Source organism: Miscanthus floridulus, chromosome 5 (assembly GCF_019320115.1).
Source record: "Miscanthus floridulus cultivar M001 chromosome 5, ASM1932011v1, whole genome shotgun sequence".
NCBI classification, from domain to species: domain Eukaryota; kingdom Viridiplantae; phylum Streptophyta; class Magnoliopsida; order Poales; family Poaceae; genus Miscanthus; species Miscanthus floridulus.
The window spans coordinates 15,792,834-15,815,196 of NC_089584.1; the positions used below are offsets into that span (position 1 = coordinate 15,792,834).

The following is a 22,363-nucleotide window of genomic DNA, read 5'->3' on the forward strand; positions in this document are numbered from 1 at the left end:
CTCTTCTTTGGGTCTATAAACACTCAAGTTGATCATATGGATACACTATTTTTCCATCAAGTGATTCATTTACGTTCACCGCTTGAAAAATTGATTTTTTAGCAACACCACCCTCTTTATTCAAATAGAACTTGAAAAATTGATGATCTATATGGTCATCTTCAAGAGTTCAATGGATTCAAAAGGAATACAGGAAAAGTTTGAGGCCCTTTTCGCATGGACTGTGTCTCCGCTTCGTGGGCCGGCAGATCGTCTTTCGGCCCGGTGGGAGCATTCGTTTTTTGGCCCGTGCTGGCGTGCCCTCCCGTCCTCTTCTCGTTCCCCACCGAGCGGCTGCCGATCTTGTTTGCTTCGCCTCGTCGTCCCCTGGACGTCGCCGCCCTAGCGGCTCGCTTCGCCGCATCTGCTGCTTCTCGCGCTCTCCGGCTGCTCCGCTGGTGGTCGGTTGTGCGAGAGCGGCTCCGGCGGGCGGCATAGATCGACGGTAGGTGTCTCGTTTCCTCTCCGCTCTCCGTCTTCACGGTGCTGCGGCGGTGCGACCTGCGTGTTCGTGTGGAGGGGCCGTCGGCCGCCGCCTTCTCCGATTTGGCTTTTCCGCTTGTGCGAACCGGTTCCAGGTGGGTCACCGTGGTCGGATTTTTGCTGCGCCGCTCGGGCGCTCGCCGCTGTGCTGCGGTTCTATCAGCCTATTCGGATAGGTTGTTCTGCTTCGTCGCGAAGAAGTACCATTGTGTGCCAGGGAAAAATACTGTTCCTATTTTCGACAAGCCACGGCTAAACCCGCTCTATAAACGCAGACCCGCTAACCCATTAGCCCGTTACGAAAAAACCCAATAGCCCGTGAATCTACCCCGATCGGCCAATCCGGATCATACACCCGCGAGCCAACAGCCCCGTCTCTCTCAGCCTCCTCCGGTCCCTCCCCCACCACTGTGCGTCTGTGCCTAGGGCTCGTACGGGGTCGACAGGACCGCGGCCTCCGACGTCCCTCCGCCGCCGTAGGTGCCCTCTTCGTGCGGCACGGGCGCTGCCAAGGCGCCCTCCATATCTGGCATGCCTCTGAGCCGCCGCAGCCGCGTCGCCAGAGGGCTCGCCGACGAGGAGGTCTGTCTCTACCCCCTGTCCCCCCTCTGCCTCGAATTACGGAACCCTCATGCCGCTTTTCGCCTATGTGATTTGTGTTAGCTAGATTGGTAATTTGAGCCTGTTGATGCGTCCAAAGGTGTGCGGAGGATGCATCGATTCCGGTTTTGCGGTACCTATGACATGATTCAGAACTCCGGTTATTGATAATTGAGCCGATTTCACGGATTTTATTACTAGGGTTTAGCATGGCTTGCTTGTGTTGGTTGCCCCCTGTGATAATTTTGGAGAAGGCCATCATGAAGATAATACGGCTTTCGTGCATGCACATAATTGAGTGGCCTGAATATTGGATCTGCTTGTTTTATGAATGCTGTGAATTCTAGGGTTCCAGTGATGGGAAATTAAGTGTCTCAGGAAGAAATTGTTGTTTTGCTTGTTAGGAACTGGTGAGCTTGCAGGCTAGTATCTATTTATTAAGCTGAAAGGTGGAAAATATGGGATGAATATATGTATATTACATACTTAGCATTCGGATCTCCTTCATTTGTTATTCTGTTGACACTGATGCTTAGATGGTGGGCGAGTCGGAGAGGTTGAAGAGAAATTATCGCTTTGTAATGTTTCACAGATAAATAGACTGAGATGCTTGCATGGGCTGATTATGTTGTCCAATTTTGTATATGAATATTACATACTTAGCGTTTGGAACTCCTGCATTTGTTGTTCTGTTGACACTGATGCTTAGGTGGTGGGTGAGTGGGAGAGGTTGAAGAGAAATTATTGCTATGTAATGTTTCTTAGATAAATAGACTGAGATGCTTGCATGGGCTGATTATGTGGTCTATTTTTATATATAAGATGTGCTTTTGCTCCACAGTTCAGTGAGTTCTGCTTTCCTGTTTTTTCGGTAGCTACAGTAATGCATTGACAAGTTTACTAAGTTGTGAATTTTAACTATAAGATAAGATAGGTTCTTGCTTGCCTGTACTCTTGTACAATGCACCACATTTTTTTTACCATGATTCTGCCATATCTTTCAGTAGAGAAGTTGGTTTCATTCAGTATTCATTTTTTCTGGTATATATCTCATGACCGTCAGCTAGCTGCTGTGTTTCCTATTTTTTTTAGTTCTGTATTTTATCTTTGACTTCTACTTTATATCTTTATTATTTACTACTTCTGCGGCAGTTAATTTTTTTCCATGTAGTTGCTTGTTCATTGCTTTACTTTTTTTAGTAATTTAATTTAATTTAATTTAGAATGTAAACTTATGCTTTATCATTTCCAGGTCCAGGTGGTCTAGTGGACATGTCTTTTAGAAAGCACCAACCTTCCAGTAATGGAGCTTCCATTAGTATAGCTCCTCTGGATTTTCCAAATCAGGAACTTGAGAAGGTTAACCCTGTGAATTCAGTGATGTCAACTGATTTTGCATCCATGGATGGTGTTGATATTGATATGAGAGAAGTTCACTTTCTCATTATGCATTTTTTATCTCATGGTCCATTCAAACGGACCTTTGGAGAACTGTGCAATGAACTCCTGGAACATCAACTGCTACCTAGAAGATACCATGCTTGGTATTCACGTGGTGGTTTCCATAGTGGTGAAGAAAATGATGATGGCATATCACTCCCTTTGGGTTATGTAAAATTAGCTGAGAGGTACAGAAATGTTACTCTCTTGTCTAATCAATTTGCTTCTGTTATTTTCTAATCATGTGGTGGTGAGGAACTCTTTATTGTTGATTCTGCAATTAATTAGGGGGATTGGAGATGATTCCTAGATTTGAATACAATTGAGAAAAGGATCTGTATTTAGGTCATAATTCGATATAAATTCATTTGGTGCCTCTTGTGGAGCCTTCTGCCCACACTTCATCCACAGTTTGTACATGGTACTAATATTTTTCATAGCTTGTCTGGCCAGTCCTACCTGATTAAACCTTTTGATTTTGAAACAATGGTTATCTTGAAAATGTATACAATTTAGCACAATGAGTGACCTGTCATATGAAATATGCCTCTTACCTTGGCAGGACTGTTACTTTATTATGATTTTTATTTCTAAATGATAAGATAACGCTGAGCATTTTCTCACTTGTTTTATTGTAGGTACCCCCACATTGGTAAAGACCACTTGGTGAAGCTATTAAAGCAACTGATGGCTATTTCCTGTCACCCACACAGCTTAATTGGAAGAGTTTCTCCAAATGCTGCTGATGTCCCAACACTTCTTGGCTTCAACTCCTTTTCGCTTCTTGCATGTATGCATATCAATGCTGTTCAATGTGTTACTTTTTTTTAGTATTATTTCCTGGAGCTATTTGTTAGAGCACTTGTATATTCAACTTTTTCCCAGTTTTGGTAGCTCCGACTAGTTTGGGACTTAAAGGCTTTGTTGTTGTTGTTGTTGTTGTTGTTGTTGGTAGCTCCAACTACTCTTTGGTTTTCCATGTTATTAATATTGTAATGTCTTTACACATTCTTGAATCCTTCAGCTGATAGGCAAGATAAGGAAACTCCCAGGCTGCCAAGTTATCTTCGTTGGCCGCACATTCAGGCTGATCAAGTTCATGGTCTAAGTTTGAGAGAGATTGGTGGTTTCACTAAGCACGCCCGTGCTCCCTCTGTACGAGCATCGTGTTATGCCATCGCGAAGCCATCTACCCTTGTTGAAAAGATGCAAATCATAAAGAGATTGAGGGGGCATCAAAATGCTGTGTATTGTGGTTCGTTGAACTTTCTTGCTCTCTTAGCTATATATGTTTAAATAAAACATCTTAAGTGTGTTTGATTGGTGACTGATATTGCCACATATTTTTTAGAAGGTCACTAGCCTTAGTCTTACCACATTCTTGTGGCAAGAAAAATGACCACCTAACATTAGCTAAAGTTAGTCATGGAACTTGTCCAGGAGGCTAAGCTAAGCCGACTAAGGTTTTGCAGCAACTAATAAACACTGCCTAAGGAAACTGTGGCTGATTAGGCTTAGGCCTGGCAAACTTAGGGTGCAATCCAAATAGGGAGTTCTAAAGATCGGGCCAAACTGCCCCCTATCCAAACAGGCAACATTATGTATCTCTATAGATGTATGTATCAACTGTGTCAAGGCCTATTATACTTGTTAGAGAAGTTCTTGTGGTTGATTACTATGTGTTATTTCATTCAGTTAACAATTTGTATCATTGTTTTTGAGGCGCCGCGCCTCATTGTTTTTGAGGCGCCGCGGCGAGGCGCCGCGCCCGACCCCCTTCACAACGCCTAGGCGTTTGTGGCGGACGCCTAGGCGACGCCATACGCATATTGTAAGGCGTTGTAAGCTAGAATTTTATATATTAGTGCAGCACATACATACCTCGTTTGTTGCCAATTCTAGAGCCCATGTTCCTTTCTTTCCTTTCCAAAAGCTCTTCTCCCATGTAGCATCCAACCCCTTGAAGGAAACTGCATGACAATTAAAGAATTCAGCAATCAAACACATTATCAGTTGCTGAGAATTAAATAGGAAACAATACACAAGAGGCAACAACAACAACAACAAAGCCTTTAAGTCCCAAACAAGTTGGGGTAGGCAAACAATACACAAGAGGCAAGATAACAAATTAGCAAGCATTAGTGCATGCATGAGCATGACAAATGACATCATAGTCTTTCTCAAATAGTCCACAAACTTATAATGAAGTACTGAACTCTAAAGCATACTAATTAAGTCAACTACACCCAAAGTACAGCAAGCGTGCAGGACACAAAAGAATCCATCAACAGGACTGCAAATCTCCATATCCACCAGCTTCTCCTCCTTAGTGCCCATTGCAAATCCACATTGCTTCTCCTCCTTAGTCTTTGTGCTGGACTCAATGGTGGGTTGAAAGTCCTTTGCACGCCTTTGATCTACTATCTGTTCAGGAGTTCTTCTAAGCATAGCAACAACAGACTTTGTTGTCTTTGGTGTCTTTGGTGTTGAATTGCCATTGCTAGGTCTTGAAGCCTTTGAATTGATAGATAGCATGCCTTCTCTTGGCTGCTGTCCCAGAACTTGGTTTTGCAGCCGGTTTTGCACCCCCATCTACTCCTGCTTGTACATGTGCTGCTGCCACCTCCACAACTTCATCTTCCCCATCTTCTTCATCAATACCATCCAAGAACAAAGGCCTTCTTCTCTTCTTTTGCAAGTAAGCTTCCATCTCTTTCCTGATTTCAGTGGTAACTTTTGGACAAAGGACAATATCTCCATATCCACCAGCCAAATGTTGCTTGAACCTCTTTATGCCTCCTGAAGCCTCATTTCCACACAGGATACATGTCACCCAGTCTCTCCTAGCAGGGTCCTGCCAGTAGGCATATTTCCATCTTGGATAATTGGATTTCGCTTTCCTTGCTGGATCAGTCTTGGGATCATAATGAGGTGCTTCACTTGAGCTTGCCATGTTGCTGGATGCTACATAAAAGAAAGCAAGAGCCTTATGTTTGAGGAGGCAGAGCAGAGAGTATAGCATATTCAGAGCAGACAGAGCAGAGCAGAGCATAGCATATTCAGATTCACAACAGAGCTTGAGGAGGCAAAGCAGAGAGTATAGAGCAGCAGTACAAGCACTCAAGCAGAGCAGAGCAGAGCAGACAGAAGAGTGGGTGTCCAAGAAGCCCGCCTCCGCCACTGCAGCTGCCTCCCGCGGCCCGCTCCACGCCTCCGTCGACGCCAAGCTCCAGACGCTCTGCCAGAACATCGCCGCGTCCAAGAAGAAGGGCGCCAAGAAGCCCGCCTCCGCCACTGCAGCTGCTGCCACGTCGTCGTCCACCCCCACCAGCAACTGCTCCTCTTCGCCGTCCTCCGACGACGCGTCCTCGTCCTGCCGCGAGTCCGCAGCTGAGTCCTCGTGCCCGTCCCCGTCGCCGTCCGCCTCCCCCGAATCGTCGACGGTGCCGGAGATGCAGCAGCTGGACTTCAGCGAGGCATCGTGGGACGAGGCCGCCGGCTTCGCGCTCACCAAGTTCCTGTCGTACGAGATTTGGAAAAGCAGAGTGGAGGCGGGGGGCATACCATGCGGAAGGGGACCCGACGGAGGCGCAGTCAACAGGCAGGCCGACGGAGGAAGATGCAGGCCGGCTCCACGGCAGGGGCGGCCGGCCGGTGGACACGAGCAGAGTAGCAGCCCAGCGGAGGTTGAGGTCCGTCCGCTGCCTTCTTTCTTCCTCTCCCCTCGCCCGCACTCGCGGTCAATGACTCGCGCGGTCGATTTCCCACGCGAAGAGGCGCATGCGCGGTCGATTTCCCGCGTCTCTTCCGTTTCCCGCGGGCGTGCGGTCGATTCCCCGCGTGGCCGCGCTCTTTTTGGCGCCCTTCCCCTACGACCAGCATCCGGCGTCCGCGGCGCGGTGGTAGGCGTCCGCCCGACGCCATTCGCGCCTAGGCGACGCCTAATCCTATGAGGCGGACGCCATACACGCTGAGGTCGTGGTGACCCCGACACCCAGGCCCTCGACCACGCCTTGTCGCCTAGGCGACGCCTCAAAAACAATGATTTGTATATGCTGTTCATTATGTTCCACAAGACCTTATCCCCCCCCCCTCCCCCGCGCATAACAAACTTAGTTTGCTGCCTTGTTTTCCTTGCTTCCTCAAAGCCCAAACCTCTTACCTTATCATCAATACATCTTTTTTATCTTCTGCATGGCTTTCATACTATTTCTGTTTTTGCAGCTACCTTTGACCGCACAGGGCATTATGTTATTACTGGTTCTGATGACCGCCTTGTTAAAATATGGGCGATGGAAACAGCTTTCTGCCTGGCTAGCTGCCGGGGCCATGAAGTAAGTTTTGCTTGCTGTGGCATATATATATACTCATAATGTTTCATTGATAACTTAATCCCACTTATCCTGTTTCATTTCCAAATCAAGGGTGATATTACTGATCTCGCAGTGAGTTCCAATAATGCTGTGGTAGCATCTTCATCTAATGATTTCATTATTAGAGTGGTAAGTTTAGTAGTATTCATTCTTCCTAAGTAAACTGCCATAACATCCTTTCACAGCCATGACATTATTTCTTCCCTTTACCTTGAATGGCTCCTTATACCAATGAAGTGGCGTATGCCTGATGGAATGCCAGTCTCAGTGCTCAAGGGGCATACAGGGGCAGTTACTGCTATTGCATTTAGTCCAAGGCCAGGTGCTGCTTTCCAGCTGTTGTCGTGAGTGCCTCTTTTCTCTTGTTTTCCCCTGATTATATTATTTGCGCTACATTGTTGTTCTTATTGCCCTCAGGGTTCTGTGTACAGATCAGCCTTTCTTCGACTTTCTCTAATATAATGATACACAGCTCTCCTGTGTATTCGAGAAAGATAATTTGCTCTGCTTTGTTCTTGTTGCTATATACATGCTAGATGCAACTGCTTTACAAACGAAAATGACCTGCATGAAGTCATGCATTTGATACCAGCCAATGGTATAACAACTGTATTCTATCTGCTGTAGTTTGAGTGTTTGAACGAGGCTGGTACTTATCTGAAAGCTAGATTGCCACTAGTGAAACATGTCATTTTTCTCTTTCCAAGAACTGTTTAGCACACAGTTACCCATATTGGAGGCACTATATACAGCAATAAAATATCTATAGTATAAGTTGATTGCTAAATTTTTCTGCGAGTGCTTTGGTTCATGTGATCTTAGATTCTCTATAAGATCTTAGAGCACTTAATCTGTGTGGATTATGCACTGCTTCATACACCCTCCCTCCCATGATATTACGGATTTTGAAAGTTTTTGAACAATTTAATCCAGATGAGAAATGACGCATGTGGTCTTCGTTAAAGCCAACTCCCATTCTAACATTACATTGAAGACAAATTATTATTGGCTCATGTAACAGTATTTAATGCTAAAGGAGTAAAATAATATTCTTGGAAAGTGAAGAGGGTCTTAATTCTCCCTAAATCCCAAATATTATGCTGTTTTCTGAAATAAAAGAATGGTGTACTGCTTATGTATTACGTGTTTTTAGTCTTGCTTTGCTTTACACTGATTTTCACTGTCATTTTAAACACTTATTGTTTATGACACATCTAAGGTGCATTGAAATGTGTTTGTTTTTTCTATATGATTTGTGCTACAACATCTGGCTTGCTGTAGTACTTCGCTGCACATAACTGTTTATAGGGTTTTACTTGCCATTGTTAGTTATGTTCCTTCTGAAATTGTCAAATAATATTGTTGGCAGGTCATCAGATGATGGGACGTGCAGGATTTGGGATGCCAGATACTCTCAACAACCTCCACGAGTGTATACACCAAAGCCCCCAGATGTTGCCCCTGGTTAGTTAATTGAAGCATGCATAGTGCATTAGTAATATCTAATTCTGGATAAGCCAATCCATGTGGTGTTGATGCCAGGTAAGAGTGGTGATGCATCTTCCAGCGCTTCTCAAGTTCAGCCAACAAATCACCAGATCTTATGTTGTGCATTTAATGCTAATGGGACAGTGTTTGTCACTGGCAGCTCGGATACTTTTGCAAGGGTGTGTTTTTCTTCTTACCTTCACTTGTCAATTTCTTATCTAATTGTGGAGAATTGCCCTTTTTTCATCAGAAATGTTTCATTTCAGGTCTGGAATGCTTGCAAGAGTTCTTCTGATGAACATGAACAACTGAATCATGAGATGGACCTATTATGTGGGCATGAAAATGATGTAAACTATGTGCAATTTAGTGGATGTGCAGTGGCATCAAGATCTTTTTCATCGGATTCCAGTCATACCACCAAGGAAGAAAATAACCTTAAGCTAAGAAATTCTTGGTCAGTATTTTGTTTGCCCTTATGGTTTGTTTTCTCCTTCGAAATGTTCTTATTTATTTCCATTAGGCATTAGAAGCATCAGTTCTTAGTTGATGACCCAAAGGTGTCCTTTTTGTTAGTCGCTGAATTCTCACTCTTGGAAGTAGCAGCATTCTTACTCTCATCGAGAGGATGACACTAGGAGTTGGGACAATTTTCTGGTTTATTTCTCAATGCCATGCCAACCCGAGGGTGTTGAGACTCTCGATCTCAGACAGTGAGGGGGAGATAGGGGCCTCCGCCCACCAAGCATTGCCCTCAGGCGAAGGCTCGGGGAATAGGCACGACAGGTGGGCGTGTAGGGAAATGGCACGCAAAACTAAGGTTTCATTAATTCATCCTCCAACCTCCCGTACTGTTATAAGTGTTCCCTATTTATAGGACTCAACTACCTCTCGACGGAATTTATTACAATGCTCCTCAACTGCTACAGTACATTCCTGGAATATTCCGCCACCAGTCTCTTGTTTGCGGGGCAATCTTGCCACACCGTCTTCAAGTAATGGGCCTCCATAAGCGGCCGGCCCACCATGCTTTGGTCTTCGGTCCAGAGGCCTGGGTCCCCGACGCTGGCCTCCGTCTTCAGGGGCGCGCAGCTGCCTACGTGAGTCTCCGCCGGTCCGGTCGGAGACCTCGTCCGTAAGTCTCTGCCCGGCCGCGCGGGGGCCATGCTAGCACGCTCGCGCGGACCACGGGCGCCTGCGCTTAGGTACCTGCACACACTTAGGCAAGGTTGTTTGTTTGATTAGTTCGGGGGTAGGGCGGCCTCCGCCTTTAACGCCGGAGACGCCCGTCAGCCGAAGCGGGGCGGCGTCCGCCTGAGCGGCCGGAGATGCCCGTGCTCGGCCCGGGCGGAATCCGCGACAAGCTCGCTGAGCCTCGTGCAGCGCCCTACAAGCATAGCCAGGAAAGTTCCTTTAGTCAGTGTCAGATCTCCGCCCTAAGACGGTCGAAGACGCCTTGGTGACACCACGCCGTCGGAGGCCTTCGCCACCCGTCGAGGCCATGTTACAACAGAGGGGTTGGGGATACATATTTATAGGCTGCTAGCCAGCCAAGCATATGCCAAGATGCTAGTCTAAGATGCTGTCCTAGATGCTAAGATGCTGTCCTCTAGTCTAAGATGCCGTCCTATGCTGTCCTAAAACCACAAAGACCACAACAGCCCCACAAAGAACACAACAGCCCCACAAAGACCACAGCAGCTAGATTTATCTATCATTCTCCCCCTAAGTCTTGTGCGTCGTCTTGTGGAAAAGTTGAACCATCCCGGTCCTGGAGCAGAGCTCAAGGAACTTGATCCTCCCAAGGGGCTTGGTGAGTAGGTCCACAAGCTGGTCCTTGGTGTTGATGTAGCTCGCCTTGATGCTCCCTTCCTTAAGACAGCCTTGTATGAAGTGGTACCTCACCCGGATGTGCTTGCTGCGTTCATGGAAGACGAGGTTCTTTGCCAGGGCCAGAGCGGACTTGCTGTCCACCCTGAGCTCCACCGCTCTAGTGTCTCTGCCGAGGAGATCACCAAGCAGTCGAGCGAGCCAGAGCGCCTGAGTTGAAGCGGTGGAGGCCGCTATGTACTCGGCCTCGCAGCTGGACAGGGCCACCACCTGCTGCTTGACCGATTGCCAACTAACGAGGCACTTGCCGAGGAAGAAGAGGATCCCGCTCGTGCTCTTGCTGGTGTCGATGTCGCCGGCGTGGTCGCTGTCGCTGTACCCGACAAAGTGTGCCGCCCTAGGGCACCTAGGGTAGTAGAGGCCGTGGTCGAGAGTCCCCGCAACGTAGCGAATGATCCTCTTCACAGCCTGCTGGTGCTCCGTTGTCGGTCGCTGCATGAACTGACTAACGTAGTCGACGGAGAATGCCAGGTCCGGCTGTGTGTGGGCGAGGTAGCGAAGGCTCCCCACAAGACGCCGGTACTGCGTAGCGTCCACCTCCGTTGTGCTGTCGCGGCTTAGCTTCAGCCTCTCCTCCATCGGAGTGAGAGCTGGGTTGCAGTCGGTGAGCCCAGCTAGCTCAACGACGCGCTTGGCGTAGGCGGTCTGTCGAAGCGTGATCCCGGAGTCATCCTGGTGCACCTTGATTCCTAGGTAGGAGAGGCCCCAGGTCACTCATCTGGAAGGTGGCCTTCATCTCTTCCTTGAATGCTGCCACCTCCGCATCCTTGGTGCCGGTGATCACCAAGTCGTCGACGTAGACACCCACCAGCAGAGCATTACCTCCACTGCCCCGTCGGTAGATGGCCGCCTCGTGCGGGCTTTGCTCGAAGCCCATCCCCTTTAGCGTGGAATCCAACTTGGCATTCCACGCCCTCGGTGCCTGCTGCAAGCCATAGAGGGCCTTGCGTAGGCGGAGCACCTTGCCCTCCTTGCTGGGGATCGCAAATCCCGGCGGCTGGTGCACGTAGACCTCCTCCTTCAAGTCGCCGTTAAGGAACGCCGACTTGACGTACATGTGATGAACACGCCAGCCCTCCTGGGCAGCTAGCGCAAGGAGTCGCACGGACTCCATCCGTGCCACGGGAGCAAAGGCGTCGTCGAAGTCGACCCCCTCCTGCTGCACGAAACCTCGTGCCACCAAGCGAGCCTTGTGCTTGACGATGGCACCGGCTTCATCCCTCTTCAGCTTGTACACCCACTTAAGGGTGATCGCGCGGTGACCACGAGGAAGGTCAGCAAGCTCCCAGGTGCGGTTCTTCTCAACCGCATCCATCTCCAACTGCATCGCGGCGCACCATGCCGCGTGTCTCTCGGCCTCTGCAAACGATCGAGGCTCACCGTCGTCACACGCAAGGTGCAACTGCGCCTCCAGGTCGTGAGGCACCGGTCCCGGCACCGGCTGGTCGCCGAGAAGGTTCTCCATCGTACGGTACCGCAACGGCTCGTCGTCGTGGTACGCGTCTACGCGCTCCTCGTCGTGAGAGAGCGGAGTAGCGAGCTCAACCGGGCCGTGCTCGACACGAGCTGGTGGTGGAGTAGTTGTGCCCGGAGTGGTGCCTGTCGGTGCTGGAGTGCGTGGCGTTGCCGGCTGTGGTGGAGCCGGCGAAGAACTCATCGCAGTTGAGGTCCTAGCTGGAGAGCGTGGTGCTGTCGGAGTAGCAGGCGCCGGGGTCGGTGGAGGCTCGGGGACTGGGGTAGACGCGCTCGCCGAAGAAGAGCCGCCTACTCCCCCAGCTCCCTCGAAGTGGACGTACTCGACAGTGAAGTCGTCGTACGTCGGAGCCGAGCCGTCGTCCACCGCCTTGTCCCACGCCCATCCTCGCCCTTCGTCGAACACAACGTCGCGCGCCGTGCGCACACGCTGTGTCTTCGGGTCGAGGATGCGGTAGGCCTTCGAGCCCTCCGCATAGCCGATGAACACTCCCGGAGTGCTCCTGTCGTCGAGCTTGCTGATGTGGCCAAGCTCCTTGGCGAACACGAGGCAGCCGAAGACCCGCAAGTGGGAGACCGCCGGCTTGCGCCCATGCCAAGCCTCGTACGACGTCCTGCCGTCGAGCGCCTTGGTAGGCGAGCGGTTGAGGATGTAGGCGGCCGTCACCATCGCCTCTCCCCAGAAGACAGCCGGCATCCCCCTCTGCTTGAGGAGGGCCCGAGCCATCCCTACAACCGTCTGGTTGCGTCGCTCGACGACGCCGTTCTGCTGCGGGCTGTACGGCGTGGAGTAGTGGCGCTGAATGCCCTCGTCAGCGCAGTACGACGCGAATTCAGCCGCCATGAATTCGCCGCCGCTGTCGGTGCGCAACACGCGCAGCTTGTGGCCACACTCCGCCTCCGCAGCAGCCTGCGCGCGCCTGATGGCGTCCGCAACCTCTCCCTTGCTGCCGAGGACCATCACCCACATGTAGCGGGAGAGGTCGTCGACGAGCAGCAGGAAGTAGCGTCGTCCTCCCGGTGCCACGGAGATGGTGCGAGGCCTGCCGTGCCTCGACCATGTGGAGCAGCTCTGCGACGTTTGCGTGTTGACAAAGCAGAGACGACTCCCCTTTCCACAACGGGCTAGCTTTCGAGCCAAGAAGAGGCTCGAGCTTGTGCACGGGGACTTGTGTGGGCCACTTCTTGGCTCGAAAGCTCGAGCCTCTTCTTGGCTCGAAAGCTAGCCCGTTGTGGAAAGGGGAGTCGCCTCTGCTTTGTCAACACGCAGACGTCGCAGAGCTGCTCCACATGGTCGAGGCACGGTAGGCCTCGCACCATCTCCGTGGCACTGAGCCGCTTCAGGGCCTCAAAGTGAAGGTGCCCGAAACGCTCGTGCCACTGCCACGCCTCGTCGTCCCGACGAGCAGCGAGACAGAGGGGTTGTGCCACCTGCACGTTAAGGACGTAGAGTCGATTTGCGCTTCTGGATACCTTGGCAAGAAGGCGACGACAACGATCCCAAATCCTCATGACTCCGTCCTCAACCACCACGCACGAACCGTTCTCATCCAGCTGTCCCAAGCTGATGATTGAGTTCCTCAACGCGGGGATGTAGTAGACTCCGGTGAGCAGCCTGTGCTCACCAGACATGGTGGTGAAGATGACGGAGCCGACGCCATTGATCTCCACGCCGGAGGCATCCCCAAACTTGACGGAGCCTCGGACGCTAGAGTCAAGCTCGGTGAAGAACTCCCGTCGACCGGTCATGTGATGGGTGGCGCCGGTGTCGAGGCACCACCCGTCAGTCTTGTCGTTGCCGGAGCTGTCGCCGAGGGGGGCGTGTGCTTTTGGCTCGTCGAGGTGGAGGAGAGCCGCTGTGGCCGGTGCCGCTGGAGGTAGCTCAATGCTTGCATGTGCCATGAACAGAGCCGGCTCCTCCTCCTCCGCCTGTGCGACGTGGGCCTGGCCGCGTCGTGGCTGTCGGCAGTCCTTGGCCCAATGGCCGAGCTGGCCGCAGTTGCGGCAGGCGTCGTCTCGTGCCGGCTTGTGCCTGCCGGCGGCACCGCCCTGGGCGCCTCCACGGGCATCACCCTCGGCACGTCCTCGCGCCCCGGCCTGGGCGTCTCTCCGCGCCTTGCGTGGCTTGCCACGCTTGCGGCCGCCTGTCGCGGAAGAAGGCTCCCCCTTCTTCCGATCACCTTGGCTGGCAAGCCACTGCTCCCGAGTGAGAAGGAGCTTCCCGCCAGTGGTGATGGGCCCCGAGAGAGACTATGGCTTATCGCTGTCGACGACCTTGAGGCGACCTATCGCCTCCTCGATCGACATCGTGGAGAGATCCAGCAGGGACTCGATCGAGCGAGCCATCTGCTTGTACTTCTCGGGGACGCAGCGAAAGAGCTTTTCGACAGCTCTCTCCTCGCCGTAGGTGTCATCGCCGAACTGCACCATCTTCTGCAACAGAGTGTTGAGACGGAGAGCAAAGTCATCAGCGTCATCACCTGGCTTGAAGGCCAGGTTCTCCCACTTCTTGCGAAGTGCCTGCAGTGTGGACTTGCGGGCGCGGTCGCTGCCGATGCGTGCCGCAGCGATGGCGTCCCAAGCCTCCTTGGCAGTCCGCTTGTTGGTAAGCAAGAACTGCATCTCGGGCGGGACTGCAGCGATGAGGGCATCCAGCGCCCGTCGATCTAGGTCGTAGTCGACGTCGCCGTATTGGACTGCCTCTCACATGTGCCGCACCTGGAGCTTTACCCTCATCACTGCAGCCCACTCGACATAGTTGGTTTTGGTGAGGGTAGGCCACCCACCGCCGGGACCGACGTCCCTGACAACAGCCTAGAGCCCGTGGTAACCATGGTACCGATCCGGGTTGAGAGAGCCACACTGCCTGTGAAGGCCGCGCTCTCCATCGACCCGTCCGCCACCGTTGCCGTGCGCGCCTCCTCCAGGAGCGCCACCGGCGCGTCCGCGCCTGTCTGGGCTGCCGCCCACGTTCGCGCTGCCTCCCTCTCTAGCAGCTCGAGGTCCGCGTCGGCGGTGTCGTCAGCGGAAATGGAGCTGCCGATGCTGCCGCGCAGAGCCTTGACCTCCGCTGCCGCCGCATGCGCTGCATTCGCCGCCGCCACTGCTTCTGCCTCCGCTCTGGCTGCTGCCAGCTCCGCCGCTGCCAGCCTCGACGCCCTTGCCGCCGCCGCAGTGGTCTCTGCCGCTGCTCGCTCGCGTTCCTCTGCCGCGGCAAGTTCGGCCTCCTGCCGACGCCGCGTGCTCGAGGCGACCGAGCGCTGAGACTGCCCTGCGGACATGACGCGCTACCGGGGGGCTGCTGCGTGGGGAGAGGGCTGCTTTAGACGAGCTGCTGCTCGTCTGTGCGGGGGAGGAGTGAGCAGGAGCGGCTGGAGTTGCTGCTCGCAGCTGGGCTGTTGTGTGGCTGGGAGAGGAGATGAGCAGGAGATGCTTAGGCTACAGGATAGTACGGCTCTGATACCACTTGTTAGTCGTTGAATTCTCACTCTTGGAAGTAGCAGAATTCTTACTCTCATCGAGAGAGGATGACACTAGGAGTTGGGATAATTTTCTGGTTTATTTCTCAATGCCATACCAACCCGAGGGGTTGGAGATACATATTTATAGGCTGCTAGCCAGCCAAGCATATGTCAAGATGCTAGTCTAAGATGCTGTCCTAGATGCTGTCCTCTAGTCTAAGATGGTGTCCTAGATGCTGTCCTCTAGTCTAAGATGCTGTCCTATGCTGTCCTAAAACCACAAAGACCACAACAGCCCCATAAAGAACACAACAGCCCCACAAAGACCACAGCAGCTAGACTTATCCATCACTTTTTTCTTCAGTTTGTTCTTAGTTGTTCAATTCACCAACGTCCAAATGGTGTTGTTTTTTGGCTTCAACAATCCTCCGTGAGCTGAGTTGTTTCTTTTTGCTAGGTTCACGCATAATATTGTTACCTGCTCCCGTGATGGCAGTGCAATTATATGGGTTCCACGATCTCGGAGGTCGCATGTAAGCTGCTGTATGCTAGAACTTTACAATTTTGTTTTCTAAAAACTTTGTTTGCATGAATAGTTTTTTATGATGACATGCATAACTGTCCAATCTAGCTACTGCTATAATGGTATGGTCGCCTCTTGAAATGCTGCCAATCATAATTTATGATTTATGTATGCATTGAATTTCTTCATTGTGTCATGTGTTCATTCAGTAATGATGTACCCAATGCAATGGACAAGTCAGGTTTACTGGCTCATTAGCACTACTGCCATTTTGTGCAACTGTAGATCATGAATGCCTTTATTGTATGCTATACATGTGTTCAAAGCAGTTTCCTGTATAATTTGTTCCTGCATTGATCCAGGGAAAAATTGGACGCTGGACGCGTGCTTACCATCTTAAAGTCCCCCCACCTCCAATGGCGCCTCAACCACCTCGAGGTGGTCCTCGTCAAAGATACCAACCAACTCCTCGCGGTGTCAATATGATAGTTTGGAGTCTGGACAACCGCTTTGTGCTTGCTGCAATCATGGGTACTTTTGATCTACTGTTTCATATGGTTTCACTAATTCACTGCAACCATATCGATCCAACGTTTTACTTTAGGCTGCGTTTGGATGTAGATATTGGGGCGCAAGAATTGGAATTGGCATTGGATAGCACCAAATGCCGCTGTTTGGATGACCTAGACTTTGGAATTGGAAATAAACTTCAATACCAAGGGGTATTCGCTAATGACTGTGCCCACTCGCCACTCGCCCGCAATACCGAGGCCTGACCCTCCATATTGGGGGGAATTGGAGCCGGCGCCCCTCTTCTTCTCCCACGCCCTTCCTTCTGCGCGCTCCCAAATCTCGCGCCTGCCACTCCGCACGCCGGCGCACAGCATGCCAGCGCCAACCCGCCATGGCCGCCGTTGAGGAGCCCAGGTTCGCGCCGCTCCCCGCCGCCCCCCTCGCGCCCCCCTCCACCCCACTCGTCGGGGGTTCTCCGCCCCCCTCGCCGGAGTAGGCGAGAAGCTGAGGAGGGGCGGCTCGATACTGTCGAAGTAGCAGAGAGAACAGCTCGATGATGGCGCGTGGTGGAGGCACTCGGGGATCCTCTTCTTCCTCAAGTCCGGCCACATCTATCTCCTTCCTCAACTCCGGCGACTTCCTCAACTGTGGTGGTGCAAGGCCGCTGCCCGGTGTCGGGGCGGCGGCGTGCGGAGGCCGCCGCTAAGCAGCCAGCAGGCGAGAAGCGGACAAATCCGCCCCTGGCAGCAAGCGTAGGGCATCGGCGGCGCAGCACACAGGCCGGCTCGAGCCTCCAGGCTCAGGCGGGCACCAAGCAGGCGTCGTAGGCCACCAGTCGTGGAGTTGCGTACCCGCGTAGCCGGACATTACCTAGAGTCATGGTTGATAAGACGAGAGTCAATTGAATTCCACGAGATGTACATCCAAACAGTTATTCGGTATTGGCCCGTCCCTAGATTCCAAATAGTAATTCCATCTACATCCAAACATCTGATTTGGTATTGTAGCCCATTTCCAATGCTAGTCTGATTTGGTATTGATACCCAATTCAATGCCAGCCGTCCAATATCTACATCCAAACGGACCCTTAGAGTAAAATGCACCAGAGGTCTATTAACTTCTTAGGTGGTGTCGTCTGGGTCCATCATCTGTCAAACTGTATTTTTGGGTCCCTAAACTTTTTAAGTGGTTCACCATAGGTCCATACCCTTTCGTTTGGTCCTTAGATCCGACGTGCGGGTCATGTGAGGACCGAGCTCCAATGAGGCTAGGGCTAGCGCTAGCCATTTATCTACTCAAAAAGGGTGACGGAAGATAGATCGCCCGAGCTCGGCTGTAGGCAACGGCTGCAGCAATGGCATGTAAACCTGCCCAGACGTGCTCGTCGGCTCGTGCTCAACAGTCATGCACTCAACGGCTCGTGCTCGTTGGCCCCGCACCTTGGCCCCGCTCGCACGCCGACTCCATGCCCCTGCCTATGCTCGTCGACTCCACGTCCGCGCCGCTGTGGAGCAGGAGGCTCAAGCCCAAGCTGTCTCCCGCCTAGTAGGAAGCCCACCGCACTCGAAGCAGCCGTGCAGCCAGTCACTAATCGGATGCCCAGAACCACAATTTGCCATCGCTGGAGCAAGAGGCCTACGATGGAGTCGTCGTCTATCTGGCTGCCACGCAGCATGGTTCGCGCTGGATTCGCTTGATTTCTGTTGCTGCGCACGCTCACACTGCACGCTGGCTCCGTGACCTGGTGCCTTGTGTGCCCACGTCGCACACCAGCTCCGCGTTTCGGTGCGCTCGCTCACTGTCCAATTGCGCCAGCGTTGCCTACTGGCCGTTGCCTACAGCCGAGCTATCTTCCGTCACGCTTTTTGTGTAGATAAATGGCTAGCGCCAGCCCTAGCATCATTGGCGCATGGAAGACACAAAACACAAGGGAGCTCGGTCCTCACATGATCCGCACATGGTATCTCTGTCACGCTGGCTGCTAACTCCACGTCGGATCCAAAGGCCAAACGAAGGGGTATGAACCTCCGGTGAACCACTTAAAAAGTTTAGGGCTCAAAAATGCAGTTTGAAAGATGATGGACCTAGACGGCAGCCCCTTAAAAATTAATGGATCTCTGGTGCATTTTACTCTTTTACTTAAGTTTTTCACTAATATTTGTTTATATTCCCATTTGAATTGTTTAATTGTCCTCTTGGATTTAGAAGTTTTTTGTCTCTTCGATTCGATGTAATTATTTCATAGTTGCTTAATTAAGTATAAGTATGAAGGACCAATCTATTTTTTTTTAATTTTGCTCTCATTATGACCAAACAAGAGTGGATTGGATGATCGCTCTGATCATCAACCATTTTCCCAGCAATAAACGATGCTGCCCATCCTCACCTGCCTGCTTCGTTTTGAATGCCAAGGACATTATTTAGTAATTGCTTTAGCTATACTACAATTTTGATGCATGGAATCATGGTTACAGATAACCTGCATCTCTTCGATTTGTTTCGTTGATTGAAATTGTTATATTACCAAACATATTCAAAGCATCCACCTACGCATGGTTTGAGTTTCAGCTAGAAGCAATAGTCATTTTCTCATTCTTATTATTACAATATAGCTCAATTATTAGTGCTGTTATTTCTAATCATCTTCCTTATTTCTATATTCTGCAGATTGCAGAATTTGTGTATGGAATGCTTCTGATGGGAGTTTGGTGCATTCACTGATTGGCCATAAGGAATCAGTAAGCATATTTCATGCAATCTATGCTTTATGTTTTCATTTTGTGAATGATATGTTGTGTTTTGCCATTCATATGCTATTTCCTTTCCCTTTTTGAAGGAATTTTTTTTTACTGCAAAAAACTGTGGGGGAGATCCCCACAGTGATAGATTTTGTATTAACAAAAGGTAGAACGTACTTACAAACAGGGATTAACTAAAAGCATCCAGCCAAACACAAAAGGATGACCACAGGTCATGAAACGAACAGACTGCAAGAAACATTGATTTTTAAAGTTTGCCGACCAGGCCGATGGAGTTGGATCACGCCTCTGAGAAACCTTGTCATTGCGCATCTTCCACAACTCCCATGCTGCTATCAGGGCTGCCTCCGTGAAGAAAGGAACATTGTGAACCTGTCCCGCCTGTACCAATATATCCGAAAGTTGCAGCGTGTCATTCCAGTCAAAATGGATGATTGCCCAACATTCCTTCGCGAAGGGGCAGTCGAAGAATAAGTGATCAATGGTCTCCCTCTTCACCACGGTTGCACATGACACAGATGTTATCATCCTGTATGTTCAGATGTCGTCTCTGGAGCATAGACATGGTATTCAAACGGTCCACCAGGACAAGCCACACAAAGAATTTCACGCGTCGAGTGCATCTAGATTTCCAGATGGCTTTGAAGATTGGATGTGCTTCCATGGTACTGAAGACATGAGAGTAGAAACGCCGTGAAGTATACACATTGCCCTAGGTGGGCAGCCAGCAATCCTTGGCATCAACATCATATGGCAGGTTCTGTAGGTGCACTTGCAGGACTTCATATTCCTCAAAAGTTTGCTGCGAGAGTGGGAGGAAGAAAAGTTCATCAAGGTCTGTTGCTTGCATGACCTCCAGCACTGAGGCATTCTCATTACTTGCAAAGGATGCCAACCTTGGAAACTCTTGGGATAGAACAGCATCAGACCACATATCATCCCAGAAACAGACTGTCGAACCATCCCCAATCTCACACTTGGCAATGCCTCGGTTTATGATGCTGAGATGAAGAACATCCTTCCACCAGAAGGAGCCAACTTCCCTAGATGCATGGGGTACTTTGGTGGTATAATATTTGCTCCACACAAGATGCACCCATGGGGTGTCAACTTTGTTATAGAATTTGAAGAGATGTTTGAGTAGTAGCGCATCATTTTGCAATCTGAGGTTAAGAACTCCCAGTCCCCCTTTCTCCTTGGGCTTCATAACAACTTCCCATGCAACTAAATTCCCCCCTTTCTTTTGGGCATCATTACCCCTCTCCAAAGGCATTGCTTTCGTGCTTTGTCGATGTTGTCAATGACCCCTTTTGGTAGCTTGATGGTACACATAGCATATGTGGTGATGGGGGTTATAGCCAAGTTAACCATTTCCGACCGACCCGAGTAAGAAAGCCATGTGGAGCACGCAGAGAGCCTCCTCTCTATTTTGTCCATCATCGGGGTGAAGTCCTCAATGTGTGGCTTGGTCGTGCCCATGGGCAAACCCAAATACGTGAACGGCATAGAACCAATATCACAACCCAAAGTGTTTGCCAGATGGGTCATCTTCTCATTGACGTTGATGGAGTACATATGTGATTTACTGTAATTAACTTTAAGCCCGGTTGACTCCGAAAAGCTGTGCAACAAAGCCTTAAGAAAGATCAGTTGTCTAGCATCGGCTTGCAACATCATCAGCGTATCGTCAGCGTACTGAACTATTGGAAAATCCCCAGTTGGTTGTGGAATTGGAACTCTGAGCAAATTCATAGCAGCAGCTCGGTTGATTAAAATCTGCAGAAGTTCAGCCGCTATAACAAAGAGGAGGGGCGACAATGGATCGCCTTGACGGACCCCTCTCTTTCACTTGAAAAATTTTCCTGGGACGCCATTGAGTAGGACAGCAGATGAACCTGAAGAAAAAATGGCTTGAACCCAATCCAACCATCTCTGTGGGAACCCCATGTGAGCCATAACTTGCATAATAGCTGAATGTTCCACTGTATCAAACGCTTTCTCGAAGTCTAATTTTAGGATGATGATCTCTCTTTTCGACTGATGGCACTGGTGAATGTACTCATAACTCCATGCTAAGCAGTGTTGAATCGTGCGAGAGCGAATAAAACCATATTGATTTTGATGAACAACTCTCAAGATGACAGCCTGCAATCTTTCAGCTAGAATCTTGGTGATGACCTTGAGCGAGATGTTCATTAGGGAGATGGGGCGAAAATCATTTACTGTCTCTGGACTGTCCTTTTTAGGAACCAGGGTGATATAAGAAGTGTTGATGCATTCAAGATTAATCTTACCCGAGAAGAACTTTGAGCAAAGGGAGTAAAAATCACCTTTGATAAATTGCCAACACTTTTTTAGGAAACGGCCGTTAAAACCATCAGGGCCTGGAGCCTTGTCAGCCAGCATACGCTTCACCACCAAATCCACCTCCTCCTGCAGAATTGGGGCAGCAAGAGAATCTAGGTCGTTCACTGGCGTGACAAGGCTAGAGAGGTCAAAAAGCATAGTAGGTGATGACGCGGTGCCCATGCGATTTCTGAAGGAGTTCCAGAGAAGGCCTGCCTTCCCTTCATGGTCGTGGATCCAAATGCCTTGGTCATTCATGATCTGCGCAATGGAATTTCTTCTATAAGAAATAGTAGCCATGCCATGGAAGAATTTTGTACACTCATCGCCCAACTTTATTCTATTGACTGTGTAACGATTCCTCCTGTAGAGATTCTTGTATCGCAACCAAATTTGAAGTTGTTTCTTGACAACAGCCCGTAGGTTTGCTTCTGGATTAAAAAGGCCTCTTATATCCTCCAAAGCATCTAGAAAACCAATGACTTGGTTGCAGTTGCTGATGAGCATTCTTAGATTTGATAAATCCTTGCTCCAGTCCTTCAGTCTGGCTCTTAGGGCCTTGAATTTGGAAGAGATGGTACGAGCAGCATCACTGTTAGCTGGCGTAGAGGTCCACGAGTCATATACTGTGTCTAGGAAATCATCTTGCTCTGCCCAGAAATTCTCAAAACGGAATAGATTAGCTCTAGGAATTTTTGTGCTAATCACCACCTTGCATGGAATATGATCCGAAGTGATCTTTGCTAAAGGGAGGACCCTGTGTTGGGGAAGTCGATGGTCCAGTTGGTGGACGTGAAGAACCAATCAAGTTGCTCAAGCAATGGATCGGATTGCATATTGCTCCAAGTGAATGCCCGACCCTTCAAAGGCAGCTCAACTAAACCAAGATGCCTAATCGCATCATTGAAAATAAAAGTGTCAGCAAGATTGCCACCGGGTCTATTTCGGTTATTCAGAGAGCGGTAGAAATTAAAA

The 22,363-nt window shown here is 50.3% G+C and overlaps 1 protein-coding gene across 3 annotated transcripts in view; it reads left to right on the forward strand.

Annotated features, from left to right (window-relative positions):
* The first annotated feature begins 829 nt into the window (after positions 1-829).
* LOC136449583 (uncharacterized) overlaps positions 830-22,363 on the forward strand; it is a 38,699-nt gene continuing 17,165 nt past the window's right edge. For 2 of the 3 annotated variants that reach the window (XM_066449637.1, XM_066449639.1), the window contains exons 1-13: positions 830-1,104; positions 2,375-2,750; positions 3,201-3,349; positions 3,569-3,817; positions 6,787-6,896; positions 6,987-7,064; positions 7,173-7,279; positions 8,305-8,399; positions 8,478-8,602; positions 8,690-8,880; positions 15,705-15,780; positions 16,133-16,301; positions 18,951-19,021. In XM_066449637.1, coding sequence (XP_066305734.1) covers positions 2,395-2,750; positions 3,201-3,349; positions 3,569-3,817; positions 6,787-6,896; positions 6,987-7,064; positions 7,173-7,279; positions 8,305-8,399; positions 8,478-8,602; positions 8,690-8,880; positions 15,705-15,780; positions 16,133-16,301; positions 18,951-19,021 — 1,776 coding nt within the window. In that variant the 5' untranslated portion in view covers positions 830-1,104; positions 2,375-2,394. Of the gene's footprint in view, positions 1,105-2,374; positions 2,751-3,200; positions 3,353-3,568; positions 3,818-6,786; positions 6,897-6,986; positions 7,065-7,172; positions 7,280-8,304; positions 8,400-8,477; positions 8,603-8,689; positions 8,881-15,704; positions 15,781-16,132; positions 16,302-18,950; positions 19,022-22,363 lie in introns of all 3 variants that reach the window. The other variant, XM_066449638.1, reaches the window with a different exon arrangement.